The sequence below is a fragment of the Rhinoderma darwinii genome, chromosome 4 (genome assembly GCF_050947455.1).
Source record: "Rhinoderma darwinii isolate aRhiDar2 chromosome 4, aRhiDar2.hap1, whole genome shotgun sequence".
In the NCBI taxonomy this organism is placed as follows: Eukaryota; Metazoa; Chordata; class Amphibia; order Anura; family Rhinodermatidae; genus Rhinoderma; species Rhinoderma darwinii.
In genome coordinates, this window is record NC_134690.1 from 29,847,151 (window position 1) to 29,864,735 (window position 17,585).

General features: G+C 41.7%; 1 protein-coding gene across 5 annotated transcripts in view; it reads left to right on the forward strand.

The window, feature by feature from the left end:
- Positions 1-6,512, forward strand: part of CD2AP (CD2 associated protein) — an 85,841-nt gene extending 79,329 nt beyond the window's left edge. For 4 of the 5 annotated variants that reach the window (XM_075860968.1, XM_075860967.1, XM_075860971.1 and 1 more), the window contains 5 exons: positions 2,466-2,578; positions 2,979-3,065; positions 3,369-3,571; positions 3,966-4,029; positions 5,154-6,512. In XM_075860968.1, coding sequence (XP_075717083.1) covers positions 2,466-2,578; positions 2,979-3,065; positions 3,369-3,571; positions 3,966-4,029; positions 5,154-5,195 — 509 coding nt within the window. In that variant the 3' untranslated portion in view covers positions 5,196-6,512. Of the gene's footprint in view, positions 1-2,465; positions 2,579-2,978; positions 3,066-3,368; positions 3,572-3,965; positions 4,030-5,153 lie in introns of those variants that run through there. The other variant, XR_012883061.1, reaches the window with a different exon arrangement.
- Positions 6,513-17,585: the final 11,073 nt, after the last annotated feature.

A 17,585-nucleotide genomic window follows, 5' to 3' on the forward strand; every position in this document is an offset into this window, starting at 1 on the left:
GATTTTAGCTTTATGCTAATTAGTTTCTTAATGCCCAAGTGGGCGTGTTTTTACTTTAGACCAAGTGGGAGTTGTACAGAGGAGTGTATGACGCTGACCAATCAGTGACCAATCAGCATCCTGCACTTCTCTCCATTCATTTAGTGAGTGCATATTGAACAACACAGTGTCACTATGTGCTGGCTTATACAGACATATTAACGTTACTGAAGTGTTTAGACAGTGAATAGACATTCCTTCCAGCCAGGATGGGATGTCTATTCACAATCTCTGCACTTCGTTAATGTTTCTGTGGTACTTACAGCAGAGCAAAGCGAGATCTCGCTGTAAATGACAGGTTACAGGGAGATTACGCTTTGCTCTGCTGTAAGTACCAAACAAACGTTAACGAAGTGCCGGGATTGTGAATAGACATCCTGTCCTGTCTGGAAGGAATGTCTATTCACTGTCTGAACACTTCAGTAACGTTAATATGTTAGAATAAGACAGCACATAGCGAACAACGCAGTGTCACTATGCGCTAACTAAATGAATGGAGAGAAGTGCATGACGCTGATTGGTCACTGATTGGTCAGCGTCATACACTCCTCTGTACAACGCTCACTTGGTCTAAAGTAAAAACACGCCCACTTGGGCATTAAGAAACTAATTAGCATAAAGCTAAAATCGCTCCTAACGTGGTAAAAATAGATAATTTTTCTAAATATAAAGCACTGCGGTCACCTACATTACAGCGCCGATCACATTATGTAGGAGATACGGCACTTATAATGTGGTGACAGAGCCTCTTTAAGGAAATTTTTCATGACCTTTTATCTCTGGGCATAAGCGGTAGTTAAGAAAAATTCCTTTTATTCCCAAGACCTGACAGGTATAAATTTTACCTTGTATCGGTTTGGAGTTACATAATATTTTCTTCTCCATTCATGCCTAAAGCTGAATTCAGAATTCTGTTTGATTGCTGTAAGCAGAGAGCAATGCATTCTGGGAGTTCTGAGGGCAGTTACACAGTTAATGTAAGGCATCACATGACTTGCAGCAGAGTGGGGCTAAACTGTTTTCCAGCAACCAGCAGAATTTTGAATGCAGCTCTGGATGTGAATGTAGAAAACTATTATTTAGGGACTGTTCACATGTGCGTTCGGGTTTCCATTGTTCTGCTCCGTCACAGAAGCAGAACAACGAAATTCCGTTGAACGAGGGAGATAACCGGCGCCGATGGAATTGAATTTAATGGATTTCTGTCGGGGTGTCCGTGGTTTTACCGGAAACAATAGCGCAGCATGCCTCGCTATTGTTTCCGCTATTTTTGGACGGATCTGCGACGGAAGCCCCTAATGGAGCCTTCAACGCAGATGTGAACAGGCCATTAGTGTAATGTTATTTTATGATGAATAACCTGAGAAATTTAGTATCAGTAGGGGTCCAAGCACATTGCCCCATCGGCTTCACTCAGCAACCAACTTCTTATACGGGTCTATGTCTGGCACAGAATTTTTTTTGCCAGGTTTAGATGCCAGCTCCATAAGTTAGAGGCCAGCAATGACCTGCTGTAAGGACGGGTGCACCCTGCAACTGGGGAAATGCAAGCCTGGTTTTGCACCCCCAGTAGTCAGAATAAAGTATATGTAGTTCCAGCAGTGACCTCCCCTCACCTCCTAGTAGTAAAACAATCTTAACAGCAAGCTGCTTCCCGGTAGTCATTAACAGCAAACCCCCCAAATCAAGCCGCTCTCCAATAGTCGCAATAAGTCTTCCTTCCTCCCAGTAGTCACAGCAAGCCAGCCGGCCGGCCGGCAAATGCATGATGGACAAAAAGCTAATGTCAGGGTGGATTTTCTATTCGACCTGGGCCCTGATTTTGTCCAGGTCTGGTCTATGACATATCAGAAAATAGAAAACTGTACAGATTTACTTGTTGTTCACATATCCAATTGTATTTTGACTGCATGGCTGGACACAGAACATGATTTTATAGGAATGCTCACAAACCTGTATCAACATCATTTTGTGTGAATTGTTTTCTCTCTAATCTACATACGTGTGAGGTGGTTCTCCTCAAAAAAGCAGCAAATACGTCATTGACGTGCCCGCAGAGCTGTTGCATGTGGGTCTTACATGGCATATTTGTGTCTGGTTTATTATATATGATAAATAGTGGTAAAAATAGATCTATACTTTTATGATTTGAGGGCTTGTTTGCAGAATATATCAGAGAATTGCTTAAATGACAATCCCCTAAATAATTTTAATTTTTTAATTTTGATCCCTTGGCTGTGGGAGCGATCCAAATCTGCCGCTGCAAAGTGGAATTGCCGTCGGTGTCTATGCCTACGTGTCCCTAATATGCATTGTTTTGGGTTGGTGCTATTTAAGCAATTCTCCTATATACTGCACAGACCAGCCAATGCCTTAATTCAGAGACAATAACATCTGTTCTCTCTTCCGTTCCTTGGCTCCCTCAGAAATCAGCTTTGACGATGTGCCGACTACCTCAGAAAACCTTTCCCACCCCACTGCCAGCAGACCAAAGATGCCCGGCAAGAGACCACCGGGACGTTTCAATGGTTTGCATTCTGTAAGTACAATGAATGGCCGAGATCAGTTCTTGAGGAGGTACTAGCCACATCCTAATCTCATCCTAATCTCATCCTAATCTCATCTTAATCTCATCCTAAAGCTCTATTTACACTGGTGTCATTGCTCCGACTGCTGTGCGACCCCCCCCCCCCAATTGCTGAACCAAAGTGGCAAAGGCGCTGGGTAGCCTTTTTCCGAGTGGCCGCATGGACAGCCATTCACTTTTGCTTTTCTACCACCAGCCATCGCAGGTACTGCAGCGGTCAGGGCCCCGCCGATAGTACATCTGTGGTATATCTTGGCTATATGCCAGTAAAGTGTATAATGCGACTACCCCTTTAATAGCATTCGTTGCCTGATCGTGACAGACTAATGGACGTTTTTATTTTTTGTTGTAGCAAAATAAACACTTGACTGAGGACCAAAAGATACATCATGAGGATGAGGAGGAAAGTGTCAAACCATTCACGCCGGAAGTAAAGAAGGTATCCAGCAATGTCGTCTGTGTCCCATCAGATCAGGGGGGTTCAACTGCTTAGACCGCCATCTCCCCCACTAATGCCTATAATGGAGAGGCCGCCGGTGCTTAGTAAAGCATTAGTGGCATCCCCACTCTCAGACACGTATGGGTTGGCAATTGTAACACCGCTTTATTCCGGCTCGGGACCACGGGGTAATATTGCAGCTTTACCGCGACTTACAAGTGGCCCTAATGTTTCCTGCTGAGGATAAAAGTGAAAAGACTTCAATCGTCTATTTTGTAACGTACCCTTTTATTTCTTTTTCAGCCATCAGTGACCACGGCCTCCACGTCGATATTCACACCCACGTCGACCGTCTCCAAACCCAGCCCGGCCCCTTTGAGTCCTGTCATTCTTGACTTTAAACCAAAATTTGATCTCACGGATGGAAGAAAAAACGAGGTGGAGGAGTTACGAGCTCAGATCAGCGAGCTGCTGACTATAGTGCACGCGCTCAGGAAAGAACATAGGTAACTGGGGCTGCTATATATATAGAACGGTATAATGTAGGGGGTGATGGGCTCTGTTCACATCGCATTTAATCTTTACGTTTGGTTCATACGCCGAGAAACTCTCCCGACATTTGTGCCAAATATAAAGCCCCGACGTATGCGGTTGTTGCGCTGCCGTTGCATAGACTCCTGATGAAGAATCCTAGACTGCGCGGTATGTGTTGTTTCCCGCAGGATGTCTCTGGATTGAGAAGTATAAATGACTGCACTATTCATAGATAAAAAGTTATGACTCATCCCTGCCCAGACGAATGACAAAAGTTCCCACTCTTGGCACACGCCTGCTCGGAGTATTGATCTCCGCAGACCAAAACTCACGTTTTATTTGTACTTTTTTTTTTTTTTCCCCTAGGAATGAACTGGATAAAATAAAAAGAGATTTAGAAGAGGAAAGAGTGCTGCGGAGCAGTCTAGAAGTGAGTGAATTTTGTGGTCTGTATTGTGGGGGAGGGGCCACAGAATTTCCTAATCCAGGAGCCTAAGGGCCACATAGCCGGTAATGAAGTTGTCCTATAAGTATTTCATAGAGAAAATGTGGCCGTGTAGTCCCTCAATGTATTCATCCTCCTGAAGCAAGTTCTGATGTACAGGGGGTTGGTATACTGGAGTACCTATGGCATTTCGGACCTGATCCCAACCATTCGCATCATCGATGGGGGTCCCCCAGGTCGTACTTCTACCTGTCATATCTGAGCGATATGTCATAACATTATAAGATGATGATACATTTTTTACTGTCTGAGAAGATTCAGGAAGGGTAAACAAGGCTGCACAGCACATACTACTATCTTCACGGCAGCTTCTGAATGGAGCTCAATGTCATTGTGATGTCAGAAGATTTATTTGTTGCGTTTTTTGGGAGCTACATCCCCACTAAAATGGGGATATGGAAAATTCTCCCTTGAAATCTATGGGGTTTCATGCTCCTTATGGCGCTGCACAATGTTGGAGCTGATCATAGCTGATGAGTTCTGTTTTGTTCAGTGCCACCTTGGGGGGGGGGGGGGGGGTACAAGTTCCTGGTACACAATGTATTCTTCAGACTCGTCTTAAGGGGGATTTTCCGCTTTGGATAGTCCCTACTTAGAAGGGTTCCTTGCCAATAAGCTGGTCACCAAGTGTCCCCTTGCTGGTACCCCCAGCGATCAGCTGTAATCTGTGGGGAAACCTGACCGTAAGTGTTCATTTTCCCTGCAGTGCCACCACAGGTGAAATTAAGTAATACAGGTCCTCCAGAGAGATGCTATTTGTAACCACTCTCCACTCTGGCCAAGAGATGAGGACCCTGAAGAGAAGACTCCCGTCTATTAACTCATATTAGGGTTTATGAAAATGTGTTTTCTACATTTGAATGAATGGTGTCCATGTAATAGATAAACAGGTCAGGTATTTTGTTTGTACTCTGACTTAATAGCGGGAGAGGGACCCACGTCTTACATCTAGATTCCCGCACTGCAAGTCTTCTGCCCTATGTCTCGCACATACACACCTCGCCATGATTCTTAGTAACCAAAGCTCATTCTTGGTTTATCCCATGCAGAGCGAGATCGACAAGCTGAAGAAAGCCATACAGATGTCCTGAGGCGCCCGGCTCCTGCCACGTCAGAGTTTAAAGTCCTTCCCAGATATTCAATGATCTGTTATTTTTCCCATTCCCTGATGCATAATAATTAAACCTATTACATTATACAGATTTTTTTTTTTTTAAAGACAATATTTTTCATGATTTTTTTTTGTTTTTCGTATTTTTTTTTTTTTAGTTTTTTTTGCCGTTAAGATAAAAGGGGCCTTAACTTCTTACTGTGCTGGAACCGCGACCCTCCTGTGCGTAACTGGGTTTGCTTGAATATACTACTGAACTGTATGTAAAGAGAGGGAGTTGTGTATCAGACTTTTATTGAAAACTTCTAATTGTAATTTTTTTTTTTTTAAAACCTATGTCTATGCTCTGAATAAGGGGATAATCTGTAATATAGTCCTGTCAGGGGTCTACAATAGCCTTAGATCATCGCTAGCTCGTATTTTCCTACACAGGGAAATATATATAGATTATTATTATTTTTTTTGTATATTTTAGCTTTCTTACCCAGAATCGCCCACGGTTGTGCCTGCGCGCAGCTTGAGTATTCACGACAAGCTGTGTATAATTAGATTTATATTAAATGGTTATATGTTAATATCCTGTATGTTGGAAGCATCTCATATATGCATTTTTTTTTAAATATATATACCTGGACATCAAGTCACTTGCACTAGGATATATTGAAGGGATTGTGTCAGAGTGCGTTGTCCTGAGACCGCTGCACGTTAGACAGGAGGCTGCCACTAAAGTGCGACATGACGCTGAGACGGTTTTCAGCAATGCTGATGGACACTGTTCTGTCCCGCTGGCGAATGGATACTGCGTACTGTCCCTTTAAACATATGAGGCTTTGTATAATGAAAAGGCAGACATTTTGCCAATATGCTTTCGATGTATCAATGTCTGACGGTTTTCAGGATCTCTGCTTGCTGTCCTTCAATAAGAACCCTTATTGCTTGCTTCTGGTGTATATAAATCTGTCCTGGTCACGTGGTGATCACACAGGTTTATGGATTGTTACAGCAGTTATCAGAGCGGTGTCTTGATTACACAAGTGCGTGACTCGTTACAAGACACAGCTCTGATTTAAGGCTGTATTCACACAGGCGCAAACCGCGCCAAAAAAACGGCGCGGTCTTTGGCCTCGCAACAAAGGTCCCGACAAAACCACACCTTGTGAATGCACCCTAAATGTCCTGTAACGAGCCATGCACCTGTGTGATCAGTACACAGCTCTGATAACTGTACTGTAACAAACCATGCACCTGTGTGCCCATCACATGACCAGGACAGATTTAGTCACTGGAAGTAAACAATGAAGGTTCTTATTAAATGACTGCAAGCAGAGATCTTGAAAACCGTGAGGCATAGATACAGAAGGTATTTTGGAAAATTGTATAACTTTTTATTATACAGTGGATAACTTTTTGTTTGGTGAAACTGGACAACCCCTTTAACTCCGGTACGAGGGTCTGTAAAGGGGACGATCGAAACGCCTACTGGGTTAACCCTTTCTGCGCTTCTTGTGCATTGCTCCTGTGTAAAGTGCGGCTGTCTCGCGGTATACGCAGCGGAGTAGGAGCATTGCACGTGGTTTATTCCCAAATTCACCTAGAAATCTCTTTCCACCCATTTGGTTTCCTCCTCCTTGTAAAGATGAGATCTGCCACTTTAACACGGGGCTATTTTTTTTAGCCTCCAGTAGAGAAGAGACTGTTTAGCACTATGCAATACTTTATACGTTTTTAACCCTTTCCCAATAAGAAGTGTAAATTCATTTATTCCCACGTCATTGAGATATATAAATATGTATATTTTATAAAAAAAACTAAAAAAAAACTGTTCAGCTAAATGACCATGTATACAATTTTGGTTTCAAATTATTTTTTCACAAATTTTCTTAACTTCTATGGTATGTGTGATTGTCTATGGGGGGGAAACGGTAATCAATGTCTTGTCTGACTTGTATTTTTCTTATATTTCGTACACCTGCTATGGTCAACTTAAAGGGCATGTCCATCTCCAGTAAATAGAAGTCCTTGAGTCTCCCTCTTCTGTCAAGCAGCTTAATAATTTTGTTTACAGCAAAAAAAAAAAAAGTGTGATAACCAATATGGCCGCCATTCAGCTTTTACTGTGGTGTCACTCAGCGCGTCTAGAGTCCTGAACAGCAAATCCTACAGAGATCTGTGCGCTGCCGCCATATTGGAAAAAAGTCTGGGAAATCTACGTGAGCTGTTATGGTAGCCATATTTGTTTCCACCCACTAAAAAATGGCTGCATTAACTATTTAACAACTTTACAGGAGAGGGAAAACTTAAAGTGAATGTCCACCTTTTAACACATGACATTTTTAGGTCCAAAATTCTGTTCTGACACATTTCCTAATATATCTTTATATTGGTTGGAGCTCCTTTTTTATGATCCAAAGCTCCAAATCCCCTGCATAGAAATGCAGTTAATATATAACATTCTAACTGCCTGCAGCCACCACTAGAGGGAGCCTATTGTATACTGTGTTATTATGTAGTATAATGTATGCAGTAAACTCCCCCTAGTGGTGACTTCAGGCAGCCAGAGTTGTAAAGCTAGATTAAGAAATAAATCGGCACAGAATTTTGAAAATAGATTTGATAAAAACCAAAACAAAATGTTTTTTAAATAGCGGACAATCACTATAAGGATTTGTAGTTACTGGGAATTATTATTTTTATTTTCAGGGGCAATATTCTATCATTTTAAAATCTAAGCGATCCGCTGCTATCCTGGATCTGAGAGACATGACCGCGATCTCTTACCCGATCCAGCGGCTGTGATGTCACAGTTGGCCTGCAGGACTACAAGTCCCAGCAACCGAGCTTTTATTGAAGTCCTGGGATTTGAAATTCCCCTTGAGGTCACGGGTCGCTTATCGCTGCTTGTAAAGCATGCTCAGGCTGGTTCTATAAACAGGAATTTGCATGTAGACAATCAGTATAATAATAATAATACAATTTAATGGTCTTTTTTTTTTTTTTTTTTTTTTCATGTAGCAATAAATTTGATAAACGTGCAATTGGGATAATTGGCATCATTCTTTGTAAGCTGCTATGACTGTTTCCAGCCACCGGGGGTGTCACTAATGTCCGTTATATGTCAACTTTATCAAGGAAAAAGCGTTTATACTAAAAAACATTCCAAATCCCACAAAGCTGCTCCTGTCAGCGCATTGAATTGACTGTTTACAGGTGCTGTAATATAATGCATGCTTTCAGGGCAGATAATAAAATGATTGAATTTTCCACAAGTGTCTCGTGTCTTCTTTCCATCTCTTTCTCAGACCCCTCGTGTGTGTGTGTTGCCATCGCTGCGTCTTTCTGCATCGCATTCGCAGGCTCCAAATACCCACTGTGACGCTTATCCCTAAAGACGAGCGCGTGAAGAACATGGTTGATCAATGTACTGAATTCACGTTTATGGATTTATTATTGATTATCTTTATTCGACGACATCGCTGTACAAGAAGCTGTGCGACCTTGTTCTAGCTGCCCGTCACATAAAGTCTGTCGCGCGAGGCCCTAATGTCTGGCCCTAATGTCTGGCCCTAATGTCTGGCCCTAATGTCTGGCCCTAATGTCTGGCCCTAATGTCTGGCCCTAATGTCTGGCCCTAATGTCTGGCCCTAATGTCTGGCCCTAATGTCTGGCCCTAATGTCTGGCCCTAATGTCTGGCCCTAATGTCTGGCCCTAATGTCTGGCCCTAATGTCTGGCCCTAATGTCTGGCCCTAATGTCTGGCCCTAATGTCTGGCCCTAATGTCTGGCCCTAATGTCTGGCCCTAATGTCTGGCCCTAATGTCTGGCCCTAATGTCTGGCCCTAATGTCTGGCCCTAATGTCTGGCCCTAATGTCTGGCCCTAATGTCTGGCCCTAATGTCTGGCCCTAATGTCTGGCCCTAATGTCTGGCCCTAATGTCTGGCCCTAATGTCTGGCCCTAATGTCTGGCCCTAATGTCTGGCCCTAATGTCTGGCCCTAATGTCTGGCCCTAATGTCTGGCCCTAATGTCTGGCCCTAATGTCTGGCCCTAATGTCTGGCCCTAATGTCTGGCCCTAATGTCTGGCCCTAATGTCTGGCCCTAATGTCTGGCCCTAATGTCTGGCCCTAATGTCTGGCCCTAATGTCTGGCCCTAATGTCTGGCCCTAATGTCTGGCCCTAATGTCTGGCCCTAATGTCTGGCCCTAATGTCTGGCCCTAATGTCTGGCCCTAATGTCTGGCCCTAATGTCTGGCCCTAATGTCTGGCCCTAATGTCTGGCCCTAATGTCTGGCCCTAATGTCTGGCCCTAATGTCTGGCCCTAATGTCTGGCCCTAATGTCTGGCCCTAATGTCTGGCCCTAATGTCTGGCCCTAATGTCTGGCCCTAATGTCTGGCCCTAATGTCTGGCCCTAATGTCTGGCCCTAATGTCTGGCCCTAATGTCTGGCCCTAATGTCTGGCCCTAATGTCTGGCCCTAATGTCTGGCCCTAATGTCTGGCCCTAATGTCTGGCCCTAATGTCTGGCCCTAATGTCTGGCCCTAATGTCTGGCCCTAATGTCTGGCCCTAATGTCTGGCCCTAATGTCTGGCCCTAATGTCTGGCCCTAATGTCTGGCCCTAATGTCTGGCCCTAATGTCTGGCCCTAATGTCTGGCCCTACCTGACGTGGGTGAGACGTTTTTCAATTAGAGGTAAGCGAGGCATGACTTGAAGCTATTTGAAAGGATTTTTCTATTTTCTTTTTGTCTTTTTATTTTATTTAGAAAAAAAGTGTTCTGCTTCTATTTTTTTTTTTTTTTTGCCACCAATTTGTCCCCCCAGCAGTTCAGACCTTTGTGGAGCAATTTTTTTTATTTTTTATCTTTTAAGGGTCTGTTCACACAATGTGTTTTCAGACGTAATTCGGGCAGCTTACGCCTCGAATTACGCCTGAATAAATGGCACCATTACATCTCCAAACATCTGCCCACTGCTTGCAATGGGATTTACGGTGTTCTGTTCCCATGAGGCGTAATTTTGCGTGTCGTTTTCAAAATACGGTGCGTAACTAGAAGCGTAAAAAAGAAGTGCAGGTCATTTCTTGGGACGTTTTTGGAGCTGTTTTTCATTGACTCCATTGAAAAACCGCTCCAAAAGCGGCCATAAAATAGGCCGAAAAAAACGTGAGTTGCTACAAAAACGTCTGAAAATCAGGAGCTGTTTTCGCTTGAAAACCACTCTGTATTTTCAGACGTATTTTGCTACTGCGTGTGAACAAACCCTAACACTGCATATTTTTCCTGTAAGGGTATGTTCACATGGCAGACTAAAAACGGCCGTAAAATACAGAGCGGTTTTCAAGTGAAATCAGCCCCTGATTTTCAGACTTTTTTTGATGCGTTTTTTTACGGCCGTTTTTGGAGCTGTTTTTCTATTGAGACAATGAAAAAACGGTTCAAGAAGTTACATGCACTTTTTTTCTACGGGGGGCGTTTTTTTACGCGCCGTTCTTACGAATGGCCACGTAAAAGAGACCCCAGACAGAACGCCATTTTTCCCATTGAAATCAATGTGCAGATGTTTGGAGGCGTTCAGCTTCTGTATTTTCAACCGTATTTCGGCACGTTTACGCCCGCTAAACGGCTGAAAATAAGCGGTGTGAACGTGCCCTAACTGGGGCATAGCAGCCCCAGTTACAGGGCAAAACAGACCTGATCTTGTCATAATTAGGCCAGGACCAGAACACAGAGTTTTGATGCAGTTTTTTGGCTCCCTTTTTTGAGCGAAACTCGGGTGGACACCAAAGAACGGAGATGCGTCAGTCTTCTCTCTCTCTCTCTACCTTTTCTTTCCTTTCTGCCTCATGCACACGACATGTTGTAGGACATGTTCTGTCTTTCCTCGGATCACAGACTCAGACTATTTTTCACGGACCCGATTCACCCGCTATAGTGAATGGGTCCGTGAAGATTATCGGATGCCGTCAAAAACGGCCCGAGTGGCACAACGGTCTTGTGCAACAGACCTTTGATCCACTTCTGGCTTTAGTTAAAAAAAAACTTCACAAAAAGACCATCAAAACTCTGTGTGTGATTTTACCCTTAGGCCCCATGCACACGACCGTATTTTCATCTATCCCTAAATACTGTCCGTAAATACGGTCTGTATTCCATCCGTATATACGGATCCGTAAAAAAGAGGGAGGATGCAAATGATGTCATCTGCATGTTGCCTAGCGACGCTTCTGTAAATACGGACGGTATATGGATGCACATCAGTAGCCGTCCGTATTTATGGAAGCTCCCGTAGACTTCTGTGTAAGAGTTCTTGCCGTAATTACGGACCAGAATAGGGCAGGTTCTATAATTTTTTTCAGCACGGACACCATCAGTAAAAATACGGAAAGGTGTCCGTGGCCAATAGAACCGCGCGGGTCCGTAATTGCGGACCGTATTGCGGGGGCCTTAGAGCTGTGCTAGGTCTAGTTACACCCAGCCGCTCTGTTAGTTGTCCTGGCGATCGCCGGGATCAATCAAGGCTACCTTCTCTACCCGGTGCCCTGCCCTCTCTTGGTGCAGCAGTTTTTATGCAGCTCCATGTCTTTACATCACTCCAAAATAAAGCCCCTTTAATACCGAAGGTGTTTTAAACCTTAATGACCAAGCAATTTTTTAAGTTTTTCCATCGCCACATTCAGAGCTATAACTTTTATTAAATGTTTTTCTGTTGACATCGTTGTATAAGGACTTGTTTTATGCAAGACAAGTATTTTTTAATAGCACCATTTTTGGGTACGTATAATTTATTGATTAACTTTTTGGTGGGGTAATAGGAAAAAAAACCCTGAAATTTGGCCACACTTTATTTGGGTCTTAAATTGACACCGATAAGGCTCTGTTCACATCTGCGTTGGGGTCCCGTTCTGACGGTCTGTCGGAGGTCTCCATCAGAACGGGAGGTTTCCGTTTCCATCACAATTGATTTCAATGGTGACTGATCCGGAGCCCATGGTTTCCGTTTGTCTCTGTTGTGCACCGGACCCGTCGTTTTGCCTGAAGCAATAGTGTAGTCGACTACGCTTTTGTTTCTTGCAAAACAATGATTTGGTGACTTTATAATCACTTTTTATCATATTTTTTTTTTTAAGGCAAGATGAACAGAAAACAGCAATTCTGGCATTGTTTTTTTATCTTTTACAGTGTTCACCGTGCGGGTTAAATAAAGCAATCGTTTTATAGTTGGGGTCGTTACAGACGCGGCGATACCAAATCTGTGTAACGTTCCCCTTTTTATTTTTTTTATTTTTTAAGTTAAACAGTTAGTGTATAAGTGATTAAACATTGTTCTAATTTTTTTAATTTTTTCACTAGTCAGGAAATATTATAAATTAGATTCTAATTTATAATATTTCCCAGTGCTGGTCACTAGATGGAGCAATTCCCAAAATTGCAGCATTGCATGTGGTAAAGCAACCTCATTGCTTTATGCTGCAAATTTGAGAAAACACACTCGCTCTAGTGAGCTCTCAGAATCCCCCCTCCTTTATCCTGGCTAGTTCCGGGAGAAACGAGGGGATTGAACAGTCAAACCTCCTACACTGTGTGCCGCCATTTTTTGAGCGAATGCACAGTGTAGTAGGTTTACATACAGTAGTAATCACACACTAAAACACGAAAAAACACAAACATACACATACATAACTTACCTGCCGCTGCCGCTCCCTCCAGTCCGTCTGCTCCAGAACACAAGTCCAGATGCCGCGACCGGAAATGGTCATCTTACTGTCCGGCCGCGGCTTCCGGTCCACAAGAAAATGGCGCCGGACGTCGCTCAGCTGACTGTGGGAGCGGCGCATGTGCCGTTCCCACACAGACGGCGTACATCATAGTGAATGGAACGGGTCCCGTTCGCATTCTCTATGGGGCTGTATGTGCCGACACACCCAGAGTTGGAAAAAAAATGGCAGCCCCCATAGACCAGAAAAAGTTCAAAAATAAAAAAAGTAAAACACAAACACACAAATAAATAAAACATTTTTTAATAAAACCCTAAAAGCAAATTGATATAAAAAAATTTTTTTTTGCGACACCCGTCCTTTAAGGGTATGTGCACACGATGAGAGGCTTTTACGTCTGAAAAGACAGACTGTTTTCAGGAGAAAATAGCTGCCTCGTTTCAGACGTAAAAGCTCCTCGCATTATGCGAGGCGTGTTTGACGCTCGTAAATCTTGAGCTGCTCTTCATTGACTTCAATGAAGAACGGCTCAAATTACGTTGTAAAGAAGTGTCCCGCATATAATGTATATGTGTCCTGCATATAATGTATAGAAGTGTCCTGTATATAATGTATACAAGTGTCCCGCATATAATGTATATAAGTGTCCTGTATATAATCTATACATTATATGCAGGACACTTGTATACATTATATACAGGACACTTGTATACATTATATGCGGGACACTTGTATACATTATATACAGGACACTTATATACATTATATGCGGGACACTTATATACATTATATGCGGGACACTTGTATACATTATATACAGGACACTTCTATACATTATATGCGGGACACTTCTATACATTATATGCGGGACACTTATATACATTATATGCGGGACACTTCTATACATTATATGCGGGACACTTATATACATTATATGCGGGACACTTCTATACATTATATGCGGGACACTTCTATACATTATATGCGGGACACTTATATACATTATATGCGGGACACTTCTATACATTATATGCGGGACACTTCTATACATTATATGCGGGACACTTCTATACATTATATGTGGGACACTTCTATACATTATATGCGGGACACTTCTATACATTATATGCGGGGCACTTCTATACATTATATGCTGGACACTTATATACATTATATGCGGGACACTTCTATACATTATATGCGGGACACTTCTATACATTATATGCGGGCACTTATATACATTATATGCGGGACACTTATATACATTATATGCGGGACACTTATATACATTATATGCGGGACACTTATATACATTATATGCGGGACACTTATATACATTATATGCGGGACACTTATATACATTATATGCGGGACACTTCTATACATTATATGCAATGATAAAAGAAAAAACACGGCGCCACCTTGTGCAGATCAGTTGGTATAGGTGAGACAATAAAGCAAGAAATGTGCTCACCTGGATACGAAGTTTTTGGGGCATGTATAGTAGAAACCACAGTGCTGCTGCCAGATCCGAGTCGGTAACCAGATGGGACCGCTTAGGTACAGAGAGTTGCAGGAGAAAAAATGGATCTTTCCAGGGGCGCTGCTGTGTGGTGGAAATGATAGGAACGAAATCCAGAGATATTGATAATAAGTTCAATTTATTTGAGTGAGTGGCTACGCGTTTCAACGATGAACAATCGTCTTCCTCAGGCCATGTACACATTACAATGGACATAACTTATATAGCATGTGGGTTCAAATTACCATGAGTGAAAAAAACGCCAAATCTGTAAAGGTCAAGGTGCGATCGTGACGTAACTCCCGGTTTTTTTCATTATTCCCACCGCGAGGCAGTGGATACGTAATATATTTAGTATACAAGCCAAATAGTTATTTATAAACAGTTATACAAACAAAGGGGCAATAAAAATGAAAAAATGATAATAAATGAATAAAAATGTGTGAAATATCCACAAACGTCTCAGTGTCATTAATATACGAACATGGAAACACACATTAGTCAGTTAACATAATATGATGAGAACAGTAGAATGAATATATGAAATAATAAAAAATCATTTAGACATACGGCTACAGTAGAAGTCAATGTGTTGCTGGGTTACAGTGAGAGACGCCGGGACGCGGCTTCGTTACCAGGACAACCGAGCAGAGAGCGAAGCGACAGAACCAATGGAGAGATCTGCGCTTTCTATAGGTAAGTTATTAAAAGCTTAAAAACGGTTAAAAAATGCATTGTTAGATTAGAGAATATACATGAATACTGTATTGGTCATAAACATTCTTTTGTAACTACAAGGATAAAACAAAAGTAAGAGGATTGGATTTTGCACGATTCTCAAAACTGAGAAGTCCTATTGTAAGTGGAAATACACCGTGTATTTTTAGCTCTAGTGTGTAATTCTATAAGGGGAATGATAATTTTAAAGATAGGGTACAATAAAATTAATAGTTTTGAACAAGGTTAAAATTTGCAATTATATTGCTAGGTTGACAGTGTCGGACGACGGGACCGGAGGATCCAAAGACAGTCGGGAATAAGACGGGCAGAGCATGCTGCAGGTAAGTCGATGACAAAGAATCAATCATGTTTAAAATGATTGGACGTGCAGTATTTCATATTTAATATTTAGACTAAAGAAGGAAAGGCACGGCATGAATGACCTTTGTGGATAGCACGGTTTACGTAGTAGAAAGAGAACGCATAACCTATCAGTAAATTTGCCATTCAAATTTAACAAATGTTTGTTGTTATGTAATGATTAGATTTATGGAGATTGTTTAACCTCAAGTATTAGTTTACGAATTTACGAATACTGAAGGTGTAGATTAATCCAATGATGATTCAGAGATATCATTTAGACCCCCTGGGTGCAATGTCTGCAATTTAAAGATCCAATAGTTTTCCCTCTGTTTAAGCTTATTGAATCTATTGGGAACGTCATGTTGTATGTCTTCAATGGGTGTAACTGTGATTTGGTTAAATTGGCATTTATGTACATGGGTGAAATGGCGAGACACACTATGTTTCAAAAAACCTGTGTTCACATTGAATCTGTGTTTATTTATTCTGGATCTCAGACACTGTGTTGTTCTCCCTACGTATTGGAGTTGGCACGTACATTCCATTAAATAGATTACATAGGCACTGCTGACAAATGTACCCTTCGGCCAATTTAGAAGAGTACGTAAAAATTGTAGTACCAACCGAAATTTTAAATCAGAATGCAACACTTTAGAGAGAAGATTCAGAGATAAAAACTTTCCTCTAAAACTAATCAAAGATGCAAGACGTAAAGCCTCATTATTATCTCAGGATTCCTGCCTAAACCCTGTACAAAAAGAATCAGAACCAAATAAATACAACACCAATTTTATTACAACTTTCAATCTAGGTAACAAAACAGTTAGATCAGTTTTACACAAATACTGGCACATTATAAAAAGTGACCCTTACCTTAAAGATGCGATACCTGCCCATCCAAGCATCACTTTCCGACGGTCGCTGACCCTGAAAAATATTCTGGCCCCCAGCAGAATCCGCAAACCGAAAACAATATCAACCACTTTTCTATCTAGACCCAATGGCTCTTACAAATGTGGCCACTCACGATGTCTATGCTGCAATAGCATCAACAACAAAAAATACTCATACACATCGACAGTCACAAAAGAGTCTTTTCCAATCAAGTCAGCCCTAAGTTGCAGCAGTGCCTATGTAATCTATTTAATGGAATGTACATGCCAACTCCAATACGTAGGGAGAACGACACAATGTCTGAGATCCAGAATAAACAAGCACAGATTCAATGTGAACACAGGCTTTTTGAAACATAGTGTGTCTCGCCATTTCACCCATGTACATAAATGCCAATTTAATCAAATCACAGTTACACCCATTGAAGACATACAACATGATGTTCCCAATAGATTCAATAAGCTTAAACAGAGGGAAAACTATTGGATCTTTAAATTGCAGACATTGCACCCAGGGGGTCTAAATGATATCTCTGAATCATCATTGGATTAATCTACACCTTCAGTATTCGTAAATTCGTAAACTAATACTTGAGGTTAAACAATCTCCATAAATCTAATCATTACATAACAACAAACATTTGTTAAATTTGAATGGCAAATTTACTGATAGGTTATGCGTTCTCTTTCTACTACGTAAACCGTGCTATCCACAAAGGTCATTCATGCCGTGCCTTTCCTTCTTTAGTCTAAATATTAAATATGAAATACTGCACGTCCAATCATTTTAAACATGATTGATTCTTTGTCATCGACTTACCTGCAGCATGCTCTGCCCGTCTTATTCCCGACTGTCTTTGGATCCTCCGGTCCCGTCGTCCGACACTGTCAACCTAGCAATATAATTGCAAATTTTAACCTTGTTCAAAACTATTAATTTTATTGTACCCTATCTTTAAAATTATCATTCCCCTTATAGAATTACACACTAGAGCTAAAAATACACTGTGTATTTCCACTTACAATAGGACTTCTCAGTTTTGAGAATCGTGCAAAATCCAATCCTCTTACTTTTGTTTTATCCTTGTAGTTACAAAAGAATGTTTATGACCAATACAGTATTCATGTATATTCTCTAATCTAACAATGCATTTTTTAA